Source organism: Equus przewalskii, chromosome 16 (genome assembly GCF_037783145.1).
Source record: "Equus przewalskii isolate Varuska chromosome 16, EquPr2, whole genome shotgun sequence".
In the NCBI taxonomy this organism is placed as follows: Eukaryota; Metazoa; Chordata; class Mammalia; order Perissodactyla; family Equidae; genus Equus; species Equus przewalskii.
The window spans coordinates 7,858,595-7,878,769 of record NC_091846.1 but is presented as its reverse complement, the minus strand read 5'-3'; the positions used below and the strand labels follow the sequence as shown (position 1 = coordinate 7,878,769).

At 41.5% G+C, this 20,175-nt stretch overlaps 2 protein-coding genes across 13 annotated transcripts in view; one reads left to right on the top strand and one right to left on the bottom strand.

Moving 5' to 3' along the window:
* The window catches only part of FLT1 (fms related receptor tyrosine kinase 1), a 172,680-nt gene extending 161,063 nt beyond the window's left edge, over window positions 1-11,617 (top strand). The window contains exons 26-30 of the mRNA XM_008536754.2: window positions 696-801; window positions 1,088-1,230; window positions 3,503-3,587; window positions 5,618-5,712; window positions 8,580-11,617. Of these exons, the coding sequence (XP_008534976.1) occupies window positions 696-801; window positions 1,088-1,230; window positions 3,503-3,587; window positions 5,618-5,712; window positions 8,580-8,775 (625 nt within the window). The 3' untranslated portion in view covers window positions 8,776-11,617. The remainder of the gene's footprint in view (window positions 1-695; window positions 802-1,087; window positions 1,231-3,502; window positions 3,588-5,617; window positions 5,713-8,579) is intronic.
* Window positions 11,618-17,008: 5,391 nt separating this feature from the next.
* PAN3 (poly(A) specific ribonuclease subunit PAN3) overlaps window positions 17,009-20,175 on the bottom strand; it is a 135,533-nt gene continuing 132,366 nt past the window's right edge. For 7 of the 12 annotated variants that reach the window (XR_011527747.1, XM_070577864.1, XM_070577865.1 and 4 more), the window contains 2 exons: window positions 19,811-19,940; window positions 17,009-18,894 (listed from right to left, as the gene is read on the bottom strand). Coding sequence is in view for 7 of the 12 variants with exons in the window: in XM_070577864.1 (XP_070433965.1) it covers window positions 18,839-18,894; window positions 19,811-19,940 (186 nt within the window). In the remaining 5 variants the exon portion in view is untranslated. Of the gene's footprint in view, window positions 19,941-20,175 lie in introns of all 12 variants that reach the window. The other 5 variants (XR_011527743.1, XR_011527746.1, XR_011527744.1 and 2 more) reach the window with 3 other exon arrangements.

Below are 20,175 nucleotides of genomic sequence, written 5' to 3'. Positions count from 1 at the left end.
AGTATGTAATGGCAGCTGTGAAATGCTGAGGGAGAAAAGAATCAGCCACATGCAAGAAACTGGCACACAGCCCAAGGAACTGCTCACACTCTGTGTGGACTTCCACCTCGTGGAAGTGACATGGGTTGTGTGCACAGTGCCTTCTCCACCAGTCTCCGCTGCCAAGCTCAATAATGGAACTGTGAAGACTTGGAAATACCACGTGCTAATTAAGAAGCCCACGCCAACCTTCATTACAGCCCGAGGATGTAATAAGTACTGTGTTAACTTTTTACCTTTAAGGACGTTGTCCTGCTTTGACAGTGAGTCGGGGAGTACTACACATCATATCTAACTGCAAGTGAATAGTGGTGTTTCCTCTCCAAAAAGCTCGGCTCTGTTCACAGAAGAACTCACACTTTCCATTCTGCAGACACCACAGGCACTCCAAAGAACTTGGGTCGTGATGGGCTCCGGAGGGTTGTTTTGTTAGTCTCCCTTGCAGATGGGTTTTCTACTACCAGCAGTACCTGGCCCAGACAGCCTTTTATGTGTTGGTGCTGCATACCCAAATCTAAGAATGAAGGCAAATAGCACATACTACAAAAAGCATCATCTTTATATGTATGACAACACCCATCGCATTGCGGGTAGGTAAGGCAATCCCTGTAATTACTACTGCTCTCCAGCTATTTCTATTGTGCTTTCACCAACAGCTATCAGATCATGTTGGACTGCTGGCACAAAGACCCAAAAGAAAGGCCAAGATTTGCAGAACTTGTGGAAAAACTAGGCGATTTGCTTCAAGCAAATGTACAACAGGTAAAGCTAAATTTATCTAGAATATCAGTAGGCCAAATGCCTTTGAATGTAAGTCAAGGGGGTGTTTTATTTGCCTATTGTTATTTTCATTGTTATTCATAGCTGAGATCAGCAGTGAGAAAAAAATGTGTGTGTGTGTATGTATATGTATGATATGTATCCAGAATTATCTCCCTAAAACACAACCAAGATTGTGGAAATGACATAGTTGAAGCTGAGATAATGTTTCACAGAAATTGGTAGAGGTAGAAATTCTGCAATTATAGCTCCATCTTTGGTGTTTTAGGATGGTAAAGATTATATCCCACTAAATGCCATACTGACAAGAAATAGTGGGTTTACATACTCAACTCCTGCCTTCTCTGAGGACTTCTTCAAGGAAGATATTTCTGCTCCGAAGTTTAATTCAGCAAGTTCTGATAATGTCAGGTAAGATTTCTTTCTTTCTCCAACTTTATATTATAAAATTTTCAAACATACAAAAAAAAGCCCACCTCTTAAATTCAACCATAGTCAACATTTGGCTGTTTTGTCTGTATACTCTCTATGTGTGTGTGTGTATTTTTATTTTTCCCGGACCATTTGAAAGAGAACTTAAGGAATTATTACAGTTTACCCCTAAATACTTTGATATACTTCTTATAGGAAGGACATCCTCCTGTGTAATCACACCAAAATTGTCACACCAAAGAAACTAAGTCCTTATTATTAAATATCCACACTTCCATAATTTTCCCCAGATGTCTTTAATACCATTTTTAAAACAAGCAGGATCCAGGGGCCAGCCCTGTGGCCCAGTGGTTGACTTCGCACCCTGCGCTTCGGTGGCCAAGGGTTTCGCCGGTTCGGATCCTGGTCGCAGACATGGCAGAGCTCGTCAGGCTGAGGAGGCGTCCCACATAGCACAGCTAGAAGGACCCACAACTAGAATACACAACTATGTATTGAGGAGCTTTGGGGAGAAGAAGGAAAAATTTAAAAAACCGAAAAACAAGCAGGATCCAATCAAGCATAGCACGCTGCATTTTCTTTAGTTTCTTTAGTCTATGTTATTCTAGAATAATTCCTCCATCCTTTTTTTTCAATGACATTGACTTTTTTCATGAGATCTTAGATAAAATGAAACAAACTGGATGTTTTTCTTACCTCACGAACTAACATATCTCTCATTACTGCAGAGGAAACTGGAGAAGGGGTAAGGGAAGAAATATCTATTGAGTGTCTCCGCTGGGCACTGGGTGGGGGTCAGCACTTTAATATTAATGGTCACACGTGTATCACACATCAGTACTAACGGTTATATGTGTATCACACACATCATTACTCATGGTTACACGTTTCACACACATTCGGTACTAATGCTTACACAGACATATGCTGTGTGTCGTCTGACACTGTGCTAGGCTCTTTGCACACATCAACCTCTTTAATCAAAACATCCTACGAAGTAAATATTATTCCTGTTATACAAATGGAGACATTAAGCCTCCATGGAGGATAACTGCCAAAATTGTGTGCCTAGAAAGTGGCAGAATCAATAAGAGTTTCTAACCCAGGCGTTCTGACACTCCCTCCCTGTTCTCATAGAGTCAGGACTCCGTTTTTTAGGACTTTTAGACTATTCTTCAAGCATCTTCATCTGGAGGAGGCACAACCCTATGACTTTGACTTCAGTTTAGCCAAACTTGTCAGATGGCCGGGGGTGGCATGGGGAGGAGCTGCCACAGTCTGCAAAGACTGATAGCGGTCTGTGATAGGCCTAGGAGTAGCCCATTGGCCGGCGCAGACCTATGGTAATGGGTTACAGGTCCCTAGCACTGCTCATACGTCACAACCAGCCCAAGAGGCTGAAACACATGAGTCATCCATTTTTTAAAGATGAGAAAACTGGTTTGGACTAAATAAATTAGCAGGGTCTGATTGGGTCAGAGATGGGGGAGGGAAGTGTCAAAGTTTTTTGAGCCCTTCCAGTGTGTGGCTTAGCCTTAGGCCCAATAGGGAGCTTCCCTAAGAAATTGGGCCTTGCGGATGGTGACAAGTATCAGACTGAGAAACTCAATCAATATGTGAACTTGCTTTATGAGTAACCATATGGTAGATAGCTCTGATGGTCCTTCCTAATTGTCAACGAAAGGTCAGTAGGTAGTTATGGGGAAATCACACAAATACTACCCATTCTTCCAATCTGTAATCACAGAACAGAATATGCAAGACTAGCCCTAGTACTTGACTATGCCATTAAATCAGCTGTGTGACCTTAACAGGTTATTCCACTTGTCTTCTCATATCCTTTTAGAAGTAGGCAGCTATTCATGATAAGGTCATATCGCTTCTCTGGGCATCATTTCTCTCCTTTGTAATGTATGGTGTTTAGACCAGATGATGACTCAGATCTCTTCTAGGCCTGACATTTTCTGATTCCACAAGGGACCAGAGGCCTAACCACTCCTGAGTTTTTCAAGGATCCCTCTGGGGTTTTGCTTAAAACTATGCAATGTGGATTAACCACATGGGAGGAAGTAGCCTCCCTGTCAGGATTCCTGGGAGAGCACAGCAGGAGCATTTCAGCTTCAGAAGGAGGGAGATGATTCCTTCTGATGCTTTCGTTCATCATAGGCGGGATACAGTGCCCATGGTCTCCTGATTAATCAAAGCTGGATGCATTTTCCTGTCTTGATTATTCTTTCTGCCTTGTCATTAGATACGTAAATGCTTTCAATTTCATGAGCTTGGAAAGAATCAAAACCTTTGAAGAACTTTCACCAGATGCCCCTTCCATGCTTGATGTAAGTAATGGAATAAGCCTACTCAGTGCACCCTGGCAGGATTCTTTGCCAGACGCCATTCAAACACAACTCCAGTATTCTGGTGACTCTTGGTCAATGGGGGGCCAGTAATTGGTGGTGACTGAAATGACAATTTCTGGGGGACTGACCACAAGGCTTAGCTATACAGAGCTAATTTGAAAGTAGATAATTCCATAGTTTGAAGATGGCCCAGAATTCACTCCACAGGTCCACATCTTTGCCTGGTCGTAATTTAGTCTCTTAGGAAATCTCACTGTGTGTTTCTAAGCTTCTTGACTATCAATGATGGAAACTTGCTTTCAGAGTAATAGAGGAACTCAAAGCTGTGTAAGTGGCTTGGCCTTCATGATGTAACAGAGAGCTCTCTCTTAAGAGCAGCCTTAGAAATCCTGGAAGAAGTCTACCTAGGCCTTATGCTCCTTGCCACTAAGGTTCTGGAGGCTGAACAGCCATGTTCCTACCCAGCCACAATGGGAGAAACAATCAAGTACTGCCTGGCAAACAAGAGGCCTCAACCAGCTTGTCTCTTTAAAGATCTGGGGTTGAGAGAATAAAGAGAGGAGGGGAGAGCTGGGCAAGAGTGCATCTCTGGTGTCACAGACCCTCACACTCAAAATGTAATCTCCAGGCAAGCACTGTTGCTGCTAAGTGGGCTAGACATGCCAAATCTCAGGACCCACCCACGCTCAGTGAGTCAGACTCTGCATTGTCACAAGATCCCCAGGAAATTCATGTGCAATTTAAATTTGAAAAGTGCTGGTGCTGCCCGTGTCTCATAAATGGCCTGGAAAACCAACTGCAGTGTGAAGGTGATGACGGAACAGTGTGGCCTTGAGACATAGCACTTGTTAGTGCCATCGAGTCAACTCCGATTCCTAGTGACCCTGTGGACAGCAGAGTGGAACCCTGCCTGGTCTTTTTGCGCCGTCCGCTCACCTTCTGGCGCTACATCAGACAGTGCTCCGCTGCTACTCACAGGGTTTTCATGGCCAGTTTTTCAGAAGTGGGTGCCAGGTCCTTCTTCCTAGTTTGTCTTTGTCTGGAAGCTCTGCTGAAACCTGTCCCCCATGGGTGACCCAGCTGGTATTTGAAATCCCAGTGGCACAGCTTTCAGCCTCACAGCAACATGCAATATGACAACCGACAGATGGGTGATAAAGAGGAAAAGATGATTTAAACATTTAGAAACATTACAAATAAGCTCGAGAATACAACGGTAAAGTAGCTGAAATTTGGTTTTGCTGCTTAGTTACACTGGTTTCTTAAGTCCAAGAAAATGATACTGGGCAGAACATGGAAGATTTCTCTCAACCTTAACCCTCCCCACCCTAATACAGTGGGGACTGTGACAGCTGCTTTGCTTGCTTGGGCTTGTTTACTGATAATTCAGGGCACGAACACAGCCCAGTGAGAGATCAAAGGGTGGTAGGAACGTAGTGCAGGATCCACTTACTAGAAATGCTGTGTTAACAGGGTAACGAGGAGTCTGCATAAAACTCAAAACTAAAGATGAATCAGTGACGAAATAGAATTGCTGGAAACCATGACCAAAGAGGGCCTGAAAATTCCATAGAACCTTCGAGAAAAAAATTAAACCATGTGTTTATAATTTCTCAGAATTTTTGCATATCGTGGCCACCAAATAACAGCATACATAGCCAGTGGTCCCCTGCTAAAATTAGTTTTAATATATTTATGAAATAATTTGCATAAAAGTTTACTATGAAAAATGTTCACCTGTTACCTGCAGTTTTCCCTTTTGCTTAAATTTATTTTATTCACCTTCAGGAAGAAGGGCCTCAAAGTCACTGGAAAAAGGCATTTCTTACAACTGACAAAGTTTAGACTTGCCAATATGGAGAAAATGCTTTGTCTTAAAAGGTGGGGATTGTGGAAAGTGAGGACAGAGCCCAGCGTGACTTCAGATGTGCGTCCCGTTAGCATCCCCCAGACTTGGTGTGAACCCCTCCGGGTCGAGAAGGGTAACCTTTTTCCTTCTTCCCCGCCAGGATTACCAGGTGGACAGCAGCACTCTGCTGGCCTCCCCGCTGCTGAAGCGCTTCACCTGGACTGAGAGCAAACCCAAGGCCTCACTAAAGATTGAGTAAGGAAGCTGGGTCTCTTCCATGATCAGTCGGTAGAGCTGGGTGCAGGAAGATGCTGGCGAGGACGGTTAATGAGGACATTGGAAGGCTACTTGCCCTCCTCAATTACAATGTTCAGGCATTGCAGAAAAGCACTTTTTTCTCCAGAAGGGCAAGAAAGAGGGCATAAAATTAGATACATGAGCATCAAGCTCTGGGACTGAAGACTAGGGTTTAAGATGAGAAACCAGGCAGAAAATTCCAGCAAAGACAGGCTGTCGAAACACATGAAGCTGCAGATGAAAAGAGCCTGATATGCGCCTCTGTGAACAGTGTGGAGACGTGCTTATGGGGTGGGCAGAGAATGCTCACCCATTATTATGCCCCGGGCTGGCAGCGTTTGTACAAGAAGGGCGACAGTGCTATTTTCCAGTCCTCAGACATGCCATCCTGAGAACCCTGCCCTTCCAAATGAAGGCTTGCTTCCTGTTTGATCCTGGCACTCCTCCCTCCAAAGTGGTCTAAACAACTGCTGTCAGAATTACTTAGGCTCTTGCCTTATACCCCGCTGGCCCTGCGCCTCACTTCAGCTTCTCTATACCGGTCTCTACCTAGGAATAGGGCTGGACAGGGAAAGGCTGGGCCTGTCAGGCATTGCTTCTTTTCCTGGTTCAAATCTCTGCCCCTGTCTCACCCAAAGGCAGAAGCTGCTCCTCTTTCATCTAAACCAGGGGTCAGCAGACTTTTTCTTAAAGGGCCAGGTGGTAAACAACTACTCAACTCTGCCATCGTGGTATAAAAGCAGCCATCAACAATATATAAGCAAGGAGATGCAGCTGTGTTCCAATAAACTCTATTTACAAAAACAGGTGGCTGCGGCCAATGAGCACATGAAAAGATGCTTAACGTCATTAGTCATCAGGGAAATGCAAATCAAAACCACAATGAGCTACCACTTCATACCCACTAGGATGGCTAGAATCAAAAAGTCAGTGTACTGCTGGTGGGAATGTAAAATGGTGCAGCCACTTTGAAAAACAGTTCTTCAAAGGGTTAAACAGAGCTACTCTGTATTCCACTCCTTAGGTATATTCCCAACAGAAACGAAAACTTATGTCACTAAAATGTGTTCACAAATGTTGATAGCAGCATTATTTATAACCACCAAAAGTAGAAACAACTCAGATGTCCATCAATTGATAGTGTATGATTCCATTTAGATGAAATGCCCAGAACAGGCAAATCCACAGAGACAGTAGAGGAGTGGTCAGCTAGGGCTGGGGGTGGGAGGTGCGGGGGAGAGGAGTGACTGGGTATACTAATGGGTGTGGGTTTGAGGGGGATGATGAAAATGTTCTAAAATTGACTGTGGTAATGGTTGCACCATCTGTGAATATACTAAAAACCACTGACCCGTACACTTTAAATAGGTGAATTGTATAGTATGTAAATTATGCCTCAATAAAACTGTCATTTAAAAAGAAACCAAAGAGGTGGCCAGCCCATGGGCTATAGTTTGCTGAGCCTGATCTAAATCAAAGGATGGCAACAAATGCCTCTAAGTGATATGGTCAGCACAAGTTATCAACCACGAGTAAACTCAAAGGGTAGGAACATTTCCAGGCAAACATCTGCATATTTATTTCCTTTTAACATTGAGTTGAGTCCCCTCGGAGTGTAGCAGCCTAGAGGACCCTGACGAGGAATGAGTAGATAAAGGGAAAAAGCAGAATACCATGCTCTTTTGTTTCCTAGTTTGGAGCGCTTCAGAAAATGGGTGGCTACTTTTACCTAGATCTTTGTGAAGAAAGGAAAACTTTGTGTCCTGTACTCTGAGACTGAAAATATACAACATGGAGCAAATGCTTGCTGTGTTAGTCCAGAAGCAGTCTAAGTAATGTGGTGCACAAGGTTTTCTCATTTTCGTCCCCGCTGTTAAAGAAATATATCAAACAAATGTGAAGGGACAAGAGCAGCTTTTTTTCTTCCTCCTGTATCTGTCTTAGGCTGGATGTAACACAGAACCCAGAAGCAAGTTCTTCACCTTCAAGCCAGCCTGCCAGAGATATACAGGCCCACAACTTGATAGACACCTGTGCTAACCTTTTTGTATCAAGCTCTATTAGTTTCTTGACCCTGGTGGCTTAAAGCAAGCAGAATTTATGCTCTTGCAGTTCCAGAGGCCAGCAGTCCAAAATTAAGGCGTAGGCCGGGCTGCGCATCCTCTGGAGACTCGGGGGAGAATCTGCTCCCTGCGTCTTTCAGCTTCCGGTGTCTCTAGGCACTCCTTGGCTTGTGGCCACATTTCTCCACTCCACCTTCACATCGCCTCCTCTTGTATCCAGTTGTGAATCACCCTCTGCCTCTCTTATATCTGTGATTGGATTTAGGGCCCACCTCGATAATTCAGGCTAAGCTCCTCCTCTGAACATCCTTAGCTTAATCAAATCTCTTGCCACATAAGGTAATATTCAATCTTTTGCCATGTAAGGTGCCATTCACAGGTCCCAGGGATTTGACATGAATATGTTTTGGGAGTGGAGCATTTTTCAGCCTCCCACAGTAGCTAACTGATCCAAGAGTAGGGGAGGGCTGTACCCAAGTCTTGGAGTTATTTGCCACCTGGAATTATTGATTTGCATGATCTAATCACACAGTCCCCCCTCAGCCAGTGGAATGCCTCTTTCTTCCCAGTGACACCCAGCTGGTAGGAGAGAGGCAGTGTGCATCCAGAACAAAGAGGATCTGACCTGAGATTGAGATGGCACTCAATAACCATTAACTCTACGACACTTAGGAATAGAAGACCCACTAAGAGAGGGGACTCTAGTGTTTGTTCTCAAGAAACCAATTTCGTACTTTTGATTTTTTTTTTTTCTTCCGTTAGCCTGAGAGTAACCAGTAAAAGCAAGGAGTCGGGGCTTTCTGACCTCGCCAGGCCTACCTTCTGCCATTCCAGCTGTGGGCACCTCAACAGCAAGCGCAGATTCACCTACGACAACTCGGAGCTGGAGAAGATCTCGTGCTGCTCTCCTCCCCCAGACTACAACTCGGTGGTCTTGTATTCCACTCCACCTGTCTAAAGCTTGACATACAGCCATGTTTCTAGAACCACATGTATTTATACCCCCAGAAAACTAGCTTTTGCCAGTATTATGCATATATAAATCTACACCCTTGCCTTTCCACAGGAGCCAGCTGCTTTTTTGATTTTTAATAGTGCTGTTTTTTTCTTTTGACTAACAAGAATGTAACCCCAGATAAGCATAGCAATAGAGACAAGTGAAGACCACCGCCGCTTAACCCTCACGATGCTCAGTGTGCTAGAAACCCTTTCCAAGCCCGCTGACTGACCGCCTCCACCCCCGAGGCCTCAGGGCAGCGGGACTGGATGATTCAGGAGATACACTGACCATGCCATGCAGCCTGCACTCCACTGGGCCGGGAGGCAGCAAGTCCTCTGCTGACCTAAGCAATGTCTCCCGGGTCCTCTAGCAGACATGACATGTAAGGAGGAGAAGGAAAGAAGGGAGGAAGGAAGAGAAGAGAGAACAAACAGGACAAGGCATGAGAAGGAAGAATTTGAGCTGTTCCATCCGGGAAGGGCATAGGAGAGGACTCCCACCACTGCCGCTTCAGGGGCTCCCGAAACCCGGACCTAACTGCTTCCGCGTTGGAGAACCCAGCCACAGAGCAGACAGGACAGGGGGATGAGGGGACATTTTCTGGATTCTGGCAGGCAAGAAAAGGACATATTTTTTAGAACTACAAAGCAAATTTTAAAACTTTAGCTATGGGACTGGTTCTATGTGCGTTCCCATACATGACTCATTTTTTATTTCTAGCACTGAGAGTGGTGCTCAGGTCTAAGCCCACACTGCTGGCCCCTCCAGCAAGATGCACTGAAAACCCACCCTGAGCGCAGCTGGCTCCAGGGCTTGATGGCCTTACACGTAGCATACCGCCCATAGTAAGCTAACTGGAATGAGTGTGGCCTGTTAGAGTTATCTGCTGGGCTTTAAGCCACATTCTCAAAAATAATGTCAGATTCTATTTTGAGTATTCATGTATAGTCAAGACACTTTAACTCATTTTTTTTGTATTAACCTGTTTTGTGCAGTTAGTTATAAAAGGAAGCTGAGGAGAATGAAAATGCTGTCTTGTGGAGGGTTTTCTCTATAACAGAACTAGGATAGATGGAATTAAAAAAAGATATGGCAGGGTGAAAACCCCATCTCTATACCAACCAGCCAACTCACTGACATAGTTGGGCCCTGAAGGATAGGAAGTCAATCATGTTTCCTTTTTATTTAATGGGGATTCCGCTATCTCATGATGGTCTCCTGGAAAGATGTGGAAGAGCATTAACCAATGTCTATTAAGCACTTTATGCTCCTTGAGAAAAAAAGTGATATGTAACTTATGCAAGATATTTCTAGAATTGGGACTCAGGATATTAGTTAATGAGCCATCAATAGGAGAAAAGCCTCTTTTCATCTGCTCTGGACCTTGCCTTGGGTCGGAGGATGATGAAATAGGGAGACAGGGTACAAAAGGGTGCCTACTCTTCAGGGTCTAAAGACCCTCGATCTCTCAACTGGCTCTGATTTAGGATGTATGCACCTTCTGAAGCCAGTCAAAGCTGGACAGGCAACAGTGTATTGCTGCTTCTGGTAGAGAAGAGTGTGCTTCCCTTTATGCAAGTAACTTAACTCTAGAACCTGAAATGTAACAGAGGAATCTTTGCTTCCTTCCCTGTGTCACATTCTTGTTTCAAGATTCTTTGTATGAAGAGATGGGAGAGTCGGCACATCCCAAGTGACAGTTGGTGCTCCAGTGGTGGCTCTGCTCAAGGAGCCTTGGGCCAGCAGAAGAGTGAGACAGGCCTCTCACCACGAGCCAGGTCCAAACAAAACCAGGCCAGGGCCCAAAGAGTGGACAAGCTTTGTTCTTCTTCTTTAAAAGCACCTGTGACAACTGGCAATAGTAAAAATCAAGTAACCAAAAGGAGCTTAAACATAGGGAAAGTGCGAGAAGACCTCAATAAATTCTCTGTTTTCAAATCAGATAAGGATCCAGTGATTAGTGGAAACAAAAACCTTAGCTATACGTATCATGTCTTGAATTCAATAATCTAACTCTTAATCATTAAGAGACCTTAGCAATACCATCTTTCCAAAAGAAATCTATTAGAACTATGTTAATTCAGCTTCTTCAGACTCAGGTTTGTAGTCTACATGAGCCCATCAGTCAAAAAATGGTTCCATCTGGAGTCTTAACATGAAAAGAAAAATGGAAGCTTGCAGTAATAAGTGTATTTAGTTGAAAAGTCCTTGCCACAGACTTGTTCATTAAAACAGTACTGAAAATTAAAATACTAACTGATGGTATTATTAGAACCATTTGTCATTTGTGACAAAAATGGTTGGCACCAACAGTTGAAGAACCAAGCACTTCCTTTTGGGATGTGTGAGATAACAGCATGGGTAGAACGGGACTGAAACTATATGCAAGTCTCTATCTAGTTAGTCTAAGAAATGATCTTCATACCTTAGTTTTAGCCCATGGAACAAATTTCTCTAAATCCTGAAAAACGTTACTTAGGTCTTCCAGCTACGCCTTGTTTCCCAGCTCATAAGACTGTCAAACGTGAAACAGATACTTGCCAGCCCCTTTTAATTGATTAAAGGAGGAGCGCACCTTTGACTGACAGTGGTAGTCACTATATGTATATATGTGTGTGTGTGTGTGTGTGTGTTGTGCATAACTATTTAAGGAAACTGGAATTTTAAGTTACTTTTATACAAACCAAGAATATATGCTGCAGATATAAGTAAGATATAATTTGGTCCTACATCTCTAGTCACTATGAATGTATTTTGTATGCTATCTTCATATAATAAAATTAACTTCCAAAAACATCTATATATTTTCTCCCTGACTTGCTTTTATAAATGAAAAAAGGGGTCATAGGTTTCCCTGGGGGTGGGGGCCTGGTGTTTTGGGAGATCTCATTAAATACCTACCACTGAACACAGCTCAAGAAAAATAAAGCCAGCCCTGCTGAAGCGAGGGCAGAGTGCTTCCTATCAATACTACAAACGGCTGCTCTAAACAATCGAGACACTGCCAGTGGCAAACGAAAACAAAACCAAACTAGGCAGATGGCCCAGAAAACTAAACACTAACATGAATAATATCACAAGTAAAACGTGTAGACCGAGTGTGCGAGCTGACTGCAGATGAAAGCGCCTTCAACTAAAAAAGAGGCAGGCTTTCCCAAACACTCATTTTCAGCTAATAAACAATTACCATAATTACAGGGTGTGTGTGTGTGTGTGTGTGTGTGTGTGTGTGTGTGTGTGTTAGAGGTTGTGTGCAGGAAACCATACAAAATAATTAGGCAAAAGCCTAAGACACAAGAGCTTCCCTAAGAAAAGTTCACTTGGCTAAAATACCCTTCAATTTTGTTTTGTGCAGTACATCCTAGGAAGAGAAACAGTTCAGATAATCAGTAATTGACACACAATAAGTGACCCAGATTGTCTTAGGAAGTGGTCATACCATCACCTTCCTTCTAACATCATGAGAAAACTAGACTGCAGAGACAATGAAAGAGAAAACAGGCCTACTTTTTTGGGGACAAAGGCCAGAAAAAAGGGCAAATGACGAGTCTCAGTAAATCTGTGGTTAACTGAAGAGGGCAAGAGGCATTTTATCTTCAAGAATCTGAAACCCTTTAAAAATATTACTGGTTTTCATAACATAAAAGTCACTCATGTAGACGAATGATCTGAAGAATGCTCAAAGAACTGGGGTCACATCATAGTTTAGAAATTTTCTCATGACTCTGGAAACTTAACAGGACATTTGGGAATTGATTTTTTTCTCTCCTCCAGCAGAAGGATGGCCCAGTAAGGTTTACTGGACTTCTTGTTGTTAAACATATTACCAGACTTTTGGATTTCACAGGCCAGGAAATTTTCCAAAAATATCCTGGGTCCCAACACAGGATGACTAGCCTTCTATCTTTTAAACTAAGGACATTTAAGGGAGAAAACAAAACAAACCAAAAAAACCAACTAGATGCCACTGATGTTCTATTTCTTGATCCTGGTGTGGTACATAGGTGTGTACACTTTGTGATAATTCATTGAGCCATATACACTTACTTGCAACCTTGTGTGTGTATGTGTATGCTATTCTTCAATAAAAGATTATTAAAAGGAAGAAACCCTATGATTTACTACCACAACTTTTCATAGAAGAAAAACCCATCTTAAAAAAAGTAAAGGGTTAATCTCAGTCTAAAATATATTAAGTCAACTTTATGTACCAGCAACTATTCTAAGAGTTTTGGAGGAATAAACTCATTTAGTTTTCAAAGCAATCCAGTGTGATAGGTACTATCAGCATACCCTTCACATCAATGGGAAAACAGAATCAAGAGAACCTCAAAATCTCATCATCCCATCCACCCATTCACCAGCATCTGTACCCAAATACACTGCCTTTCCTGCTAGGTGGCCACCTCAGAACACTGGTGCACTTGATCCAATCCCCTCACCTACTCAAGGACGCCGCTGCAGCACTTCACCCCACCCCCATGAATTTCTCCCCTTCCTACTGGATCATTAAAACATGCTATTATCTCTCCCATCTTACAAAAAAAACCTTTCATCCCTATTTTCCCCTCCAGCTACCCCCCACTTCTCCATTCATCTTTACAGCAAAATCCCTTGAAAGAGCTGGTTATCTTCCTTGTTTCCAATTTTCTCCTCCCAGGCACTCTTAAACCCACTCCAGCCTCGCTTTCCTCTCACACTCACTAAACTGCTCTCGATAAGGTTATCAGTGACCTACCTCCACATTGCTAAATCCAGTGGCCGATTTTCAGTCTCAGTCTTTCTTGACTCATCTACAACTTGACCCTTATTCCCGAAAACACATTCTTTGATTCCATCACACATTTTTCTTCCTATGTCACTGGTCATTTCTGTCTCTCTTACTAGTGTTCTCTTTTCTCTGACCTTTGTTTTAGTTACCCCAGGGCTCTGCCCTTGGACCCTTTCCTAGTCTATACTAACCCTCTTCATGATCTCAACCAAACTCAGGGCTTTAAGTGACATCTATATGATAATTACTTGCAAATTACATACACAGACCAGAGCTCTCCCCTAAACTCCAAACTCATATGATGCAAGTGCTAAATCGACATCTCCTCTTGATGCTGTGGCAGATTGTATTTTCCAAAAATAGCTGCCACAGTATCTCCCATTCCAGATGACCTTGCCACTTCCCCATCAAATTCCTTTCTCCTAGAATCAGAGCTGACTTTGTGACTCACTTGTAATAAACAGAATGTGGCAGAAGTGACACTGCTTGACTCCATGGCCAGGTCAGAAAAGATCATGCACTTTCCACCTGAGTCTCTTGGTACACTCATTCTCCAAAAGCTCCCAGCAAAGACCCAGTCACCATGCTTGGAGAAGCCTATGCCACGTGGAGAGCCCATGTGTAGGTGCTTCCATTGACCGTGCCCAGCCTTCAAGTCATTCAGTTTAGGTGCGAGATCAGATGATTTCAGCCCCCAGCCACTGGAATTTTCTCAGCTGAGGCCCCAAACATAATGGAATAGAGATAAGCCATCCAGGATGTGCCCTGTCCAAATTCCTGGTCCATAGCATCCCCGAGGATAACAAACTGGTGGTTGTTTTATGCCAATAAGTTTGGAGCTGCTTGTTACAAAACAATAAAGAATAACCAGAACAAATGTGCACTAAACATCTCAAACTTAACAGGCCCCAGACAAAATTCCCAATTGTCTTTTTACATTTCCCTGTCCTGCTCACCCTTTCACGCCCTCAAAAAGCCTTTGTGCCTGCAACAGTATTTTTCAATTCAGTAGAATCCTCCGTCCTGTTAGCGGCGGGCCAAAATCTTAACATTCATTTTGACTTCCCTCTGCCTTTCTTACTCCACAGCCTCTAAGTCAGGACATCCTCTGGCTCTACCTACAATATATTCAGAATCCAATCACTTCACACCACCTCTACTGCTATCACCCCAGTCCAAATCCTCATCATCCTTCACGTGAGACACTCCAGGAGCTTCCTAACTAGCAGCCAAAGCGACCCTCTTTAAACTTAGGATCATGTTATTCTTCTGCTCAGAATCCTCCTGCAGCTTCCCCCTTTGAATGGGACTCAAAGCCAAAATGATCTTAAAATGGTCTACAAGATGCTGCCCCTACCCCATTACCTTTCTGCTTTCACTTCCTACTCACTCTACTCTAGCCACAAGGCCTCCTTGCCATTCCTCAAACGCGCCTGGCACATTCCTTGACCTGGAATTCTTTTCCCTCAGATATCTGCATGGCAGGCTCTTTCACTTCAAGTCGTTGCTCAAATATCACCTTCTCAGTGAGACCTACTACCCAGATCATCCCATTGGAAATTCTATCACCACCACATACTCCCCACATCTAGAGTTGCAAGAGAAACACACGATGGCCAATTACATTTTAATTTCAGATAAACAATTTTTTAACATAAATATGTCCCATGCAATACTTGCAACATACTTATGCTAAAAAAGTTATACACTGTTTATCTGAAATTCAGATTCAACTTTGGGTTCTATACTTTTATTTGCTAAATCTGGCAGCCCTACCCACATCCTTTACTCCATTTTCTTTCCATAACCATTATTATGTCTTAACGTACTAGACACGTTGTCTTCTTTCTGCCAGAACGGGAGCTCTGTAAGGACCAAAATCTTTGTTTGTTGTGGTCAGAGTTGTTCTACTGGTTCCTAGAATAATGCCTGAAATATAACAGGCATTCAATAAATATTTAATGAATAAGTAAATCCCAATTCATTCCACTGTGGCACTGAGTGGGTAAGCGGTTTACCCAAGATCAAACAGCTCTAAGTGGTAGACCCAGGTAGTCTTGTTCTGGTGAGCTGGCTTCTTAACCACTGTGCATACTGTTTTTAATAAATTTTAAGGATGTGTTTTAAAATTCTCTTTCCTCATTGCCCCTCCACCATGTATATAGAAGGATATTTTACAGATGTGTCCCCAACTGTGCACTTGCTAAAAGTGGAGGGAAAAAACCACTGTTTTTGACCAGTCAGAGCAAAGGAGATGAAAACAACAAAGCCACTGTATCTCCATTTGCCAGAGTCTATCAGACGTAACATTGGCCTCGCTGTAACAGTATTTTTAATGTTTTCTCCTAAGAAATTTAAACCTAAAAGATCCCCAAATACATCCTCCATTCTAGACAGACCAATTTCCCTTCTTCCCCATGAACTGACAATGGTCATTTTGATTGGCATTATGAATCCATGTATTTTTAAGATTCTTCTAAACAAAAGATCTTCTACGCTTATTCTCTCCTTTCTCTGAATTTCTAAAAGCAACTCAGCAGTTCCTTCAGCTGAAAATAGTCCCTCTTTCCTCCAGTTTCCCTTCACCTATGCCTCAAGTCCTTTATTACCTTCTATTCTGTATGGTAGTTTTTTCAACTTTTCATTTCAAATGTACATTAAAAAAATCGTAATAAACAGTACCCATATTCAACAAATGTTAACATTTTACCATATTTTCTTTATCTATCCTGATGTTCTTTTTTTTTATTATTATTTAAAGATTGGCACCTGAGCTAACAACTGTTGCTAATCTGTTTTTTTTTTTTCTGCTTTTTCTCCCCCAATCCCCCTGGTACATAGTTGTACATCTTAGTTGCAGGTCCTTCTAGTTGTGGCATGTGGGATGCAGCCTCAACGTGGCCTGATGAGTGGTGCCATGTCCGTGCCCAGGATCCGAACCGGCAAAACCCTGGGCCGCCCAAGCGGAGCGCATGAACTCAACCACTTGACCACGAGGTCGGCCCCGTGATGTTCTGAATAATGTTTCTGGAGAATCTGGGAGGAGGGGCACCTTTCACCTATCTAGTACATTAACTAAGTACTAAATCGAAGACTAGCTAGCTTTCCATTAGTCCCTATCCACTCACATAAGTACGTCTTCTTTCCTCATCTACACTGTAAGCCATGTATTCTACAGAAATGTTTGAGGATAACTACACATTTTGTAAATAACAAGCACTCATATCTGCACTTTAGTGCTTAGAACAGATTCAAGCGGGCATTTAACAGCTATTTGGTAAATTAATGAATAAATCTGCCACAATTTCATCCCAAGACCAAACATTCTTCCAAAACATGTAGGACACAGTCAGTCTTTTAAAGCCTGATCATAAGAAAACATTATCTTGTTAAATGAACTGGTAACAAAAAAAGACAAACTTCTCTCTGTAATTCTTTATTAAAAATACTGCTGTACACATAGAGACTGAAAACAGGATTAAAGATGAATAACCCATATTGGGATCACAACATTAGAACTTAACATAGCGGTGCTTTTTAGGGAAGTTGTTGACATCCAAATCACAGAACCAAGGTCAAAAGCAAAACACAAAGGTACCCTCAAAAATATTTACAATGAAGTAAATACACTAACAGAATTTAAAATAGGTACAAAAAATTGAAATGACCAACACATTATTACATGATTTCACGGGTTGTCTTTTCTGTGCTTTTATCTGTCATAACAGGAAGGAATGGGAAGTTTTTATCCTTAATTTGACTATTCTCAGATATTAAAATCTTCCTATGAATTAAAAAGACTTTTAGACAACCTCTTAAATGGAATTACACTATGGAAAAGAGGGCTCCCCCAAAAAACACCTATGCAGAAATAAGAGTTCTATTGAAAACCATTCCCAATAAAAACTAAATGAAAAATAAATATAAAACAAAGCTTAAAAAAAATACGTATTACCTGACACCAACTGTTTTCTGGCTGACAATATTTACTCATGAAAACATATCAGCTGTCTACCTTTTATATTCAAACCAAGTCCTGAGGTTACTAGGGGCTGAAGCAAACTATGCACACATTCTTGGGTTTGTGATTTGAGCCTGCCTTGCAGAGGGAAGTTTGCTGGTCTCCACAGAATGAGAAATTCAAGCCCTATTTTACCCCTGCCCTTCCTTAGCTTTCACAAAACATTGGTCCACAAATTAAATTTTCAAAAAGTTCCCAGACCCCAAAACTAAAATAGATGATCCCCTTTATTTTCAAAGAAAACAATATTGGAAAAAATCTCCAGCCCGCTTATAAATTAAGCATTTCATATTTCTTCTAGAATACAAGTAGTTCTTTTTTGTACAAAAGAATTACAATATGATTTGTCAAAAAACATATAAAAAGACAGCTGCTCTTCCTCAAATACATGAGCTAATGATAAAAGACTTTTGCATGTTAATGTCTCCAAGTTCTTGTTCCTTTTACATAAAAAAGAACATTATGATGGCAAATGTTAATTATCCTTTGTATATTGAACATTATGTTCTTTTAAAATCCATCCAGATCAAATGCAATAATTGATTTTCTTTTTAACTCAACAACTGATGCTACCAAACGTGGACTCAAAATACACTTGTTAAAATGTGTAAAGTGTGTCTCTGGTCTTCAAAGCTTTCAGGTGAAGAGAGGTGCTTTTTCTTGATGCAAATCTCAAGGCAGAGAAAATCATTTTAAAGCTTATAAAAAGTGGACAGAGAAATATTAAAAACTTCTCTGAAAACTACAAATATGAATAATTATTAAAACTGAAGACTGTAACATCAGTTGCAAGTGCTTGGAAGTCTCTTCTTGACCTTCTGAGTTCCCACATCTTCTTCAGAGTCGCGTGGTGAGCACCCAGTGCTAGTAAAACATTCAGTGCTGGGAAAGGAGATATTGTCTTCAGGACTGTTTTTACGAAAGAAAATTCCTATGTATTTGGCAGTCTTCAGTATCAAAGTATAGGTATTTCATTTACTAGAAATTCCATGAATACCCAAGTTTGGCGACAACTGCACGTCCAAATATTAAGAAAGTTAAGAGAAGGAAAATTCCCAACTTTTGAGATTGACTTATTCAGGAATATCCCACATAGTTAAGTTATTATCAAAAGTACTATTACTTTGGGCTAAGCAGTGACTGCAAAGGCACAGCAGATTGTTATCCCTCCAGATTCAGGCTGTAAAACTTCAGAAAGCTCTTGATGCCAGACCACTGCTGTGTTTAGTTCATCTTCTGAACAGTGTCTCTGTGTCTGTATCCAGTGTAAAGTACCATAATAAAGCTGTGGTTCAAAGAACAGAACTTTATACAAAAAAGCAAACTGGAAATAACCTAAAGCAATATACTCCTGAACTTCAGGCCTTTAACACAATTTCTTAATTTTTTTTCTATTAAAAAAATGCATAAGTGTAAATGTAATTGACTAGCAGGGAAACACGTTTTTTAAAAAAGGCTCTGGTTGAATTTTGGAGCAAAGAGCTCTATGTGCTCCTTCAGTTATTGTTTATCCATTCTTATTCAGAAAAGATTTAAATCAACTAATAGGGGAATTCATATCCAACAATTCACTGATATTTCTCTTTGTGTGTTCTTAAAAACAAAACAAAACAAAACAAATCTCAATTTGAATTAACAGTGGGTGGCATACAGAGCTTGCATACAATACTCTTGTAAGAATTATGCACTATACTGCACTTCTATAAAATTATTTACCTGGTCCATCATGTTATCTAGGGCAACCCATCCCCAAAAGAGCAAATTCTGCAACCCTCAGTGACATAAATGTTGCCCAGCATTGTTTCCCAAAAATGTCCTTGCAAATAGTTTCCCTTAATAAGTATACAATGTGGCAAAAGTTTAAAGATCAGAAAAAAGTCTTTTTAAAAAATTAAAATTAGTGCATATACAAGTGGAAAAAACAAAAGCTGGAACATCATTCATCTAATGATGCTCCTTAATCTAAAATAAATTCTTCACAGATATGGCCCCAATGGCAGCCACAGCTCTAGGCTAAGTGAAACATTCTTCCTTTCAAGTAACAGTGTACCTGACTGAAGTGCAAGCAGCTTTGCTCATCTCCTGTTTGTTTCCCAAATGTGAAATGAGATGATGAAAACAGTTCAGCTGTAGTGCAATTTGCTATTGGTTAATTCCTCAGCCATGTCCTGCGTGCTTTTTGAGCAACTACTACAACTGACCATTTGCAGCTGCAATCAGTTCTTGAAAAGTATTCTCAAAGCAGCGCTTCAAGTCACTATAAGTCACCACAAGTACACTCTTCTCATCTCTGGAAATGAGGCTTATTTTTTCTGGCACACCAGCATCTAACTGAAACAGAGAGATACACAACATATGAAGTTCATATCATGAATAAAATCATCTATTTTAGGACATTTGCAACAATGATAAATGAAATATTTAAAAAATTTCTGTCACATTCCCTTCTAGATATACACAAATATTTTACACCACTTTTACTAATCGGTATGCACACACTTTTCAACTCAGACCTTTTTCAAACACTGCCCTATGTCTCTATCTTTTCTACTTAACACTTGTTTGC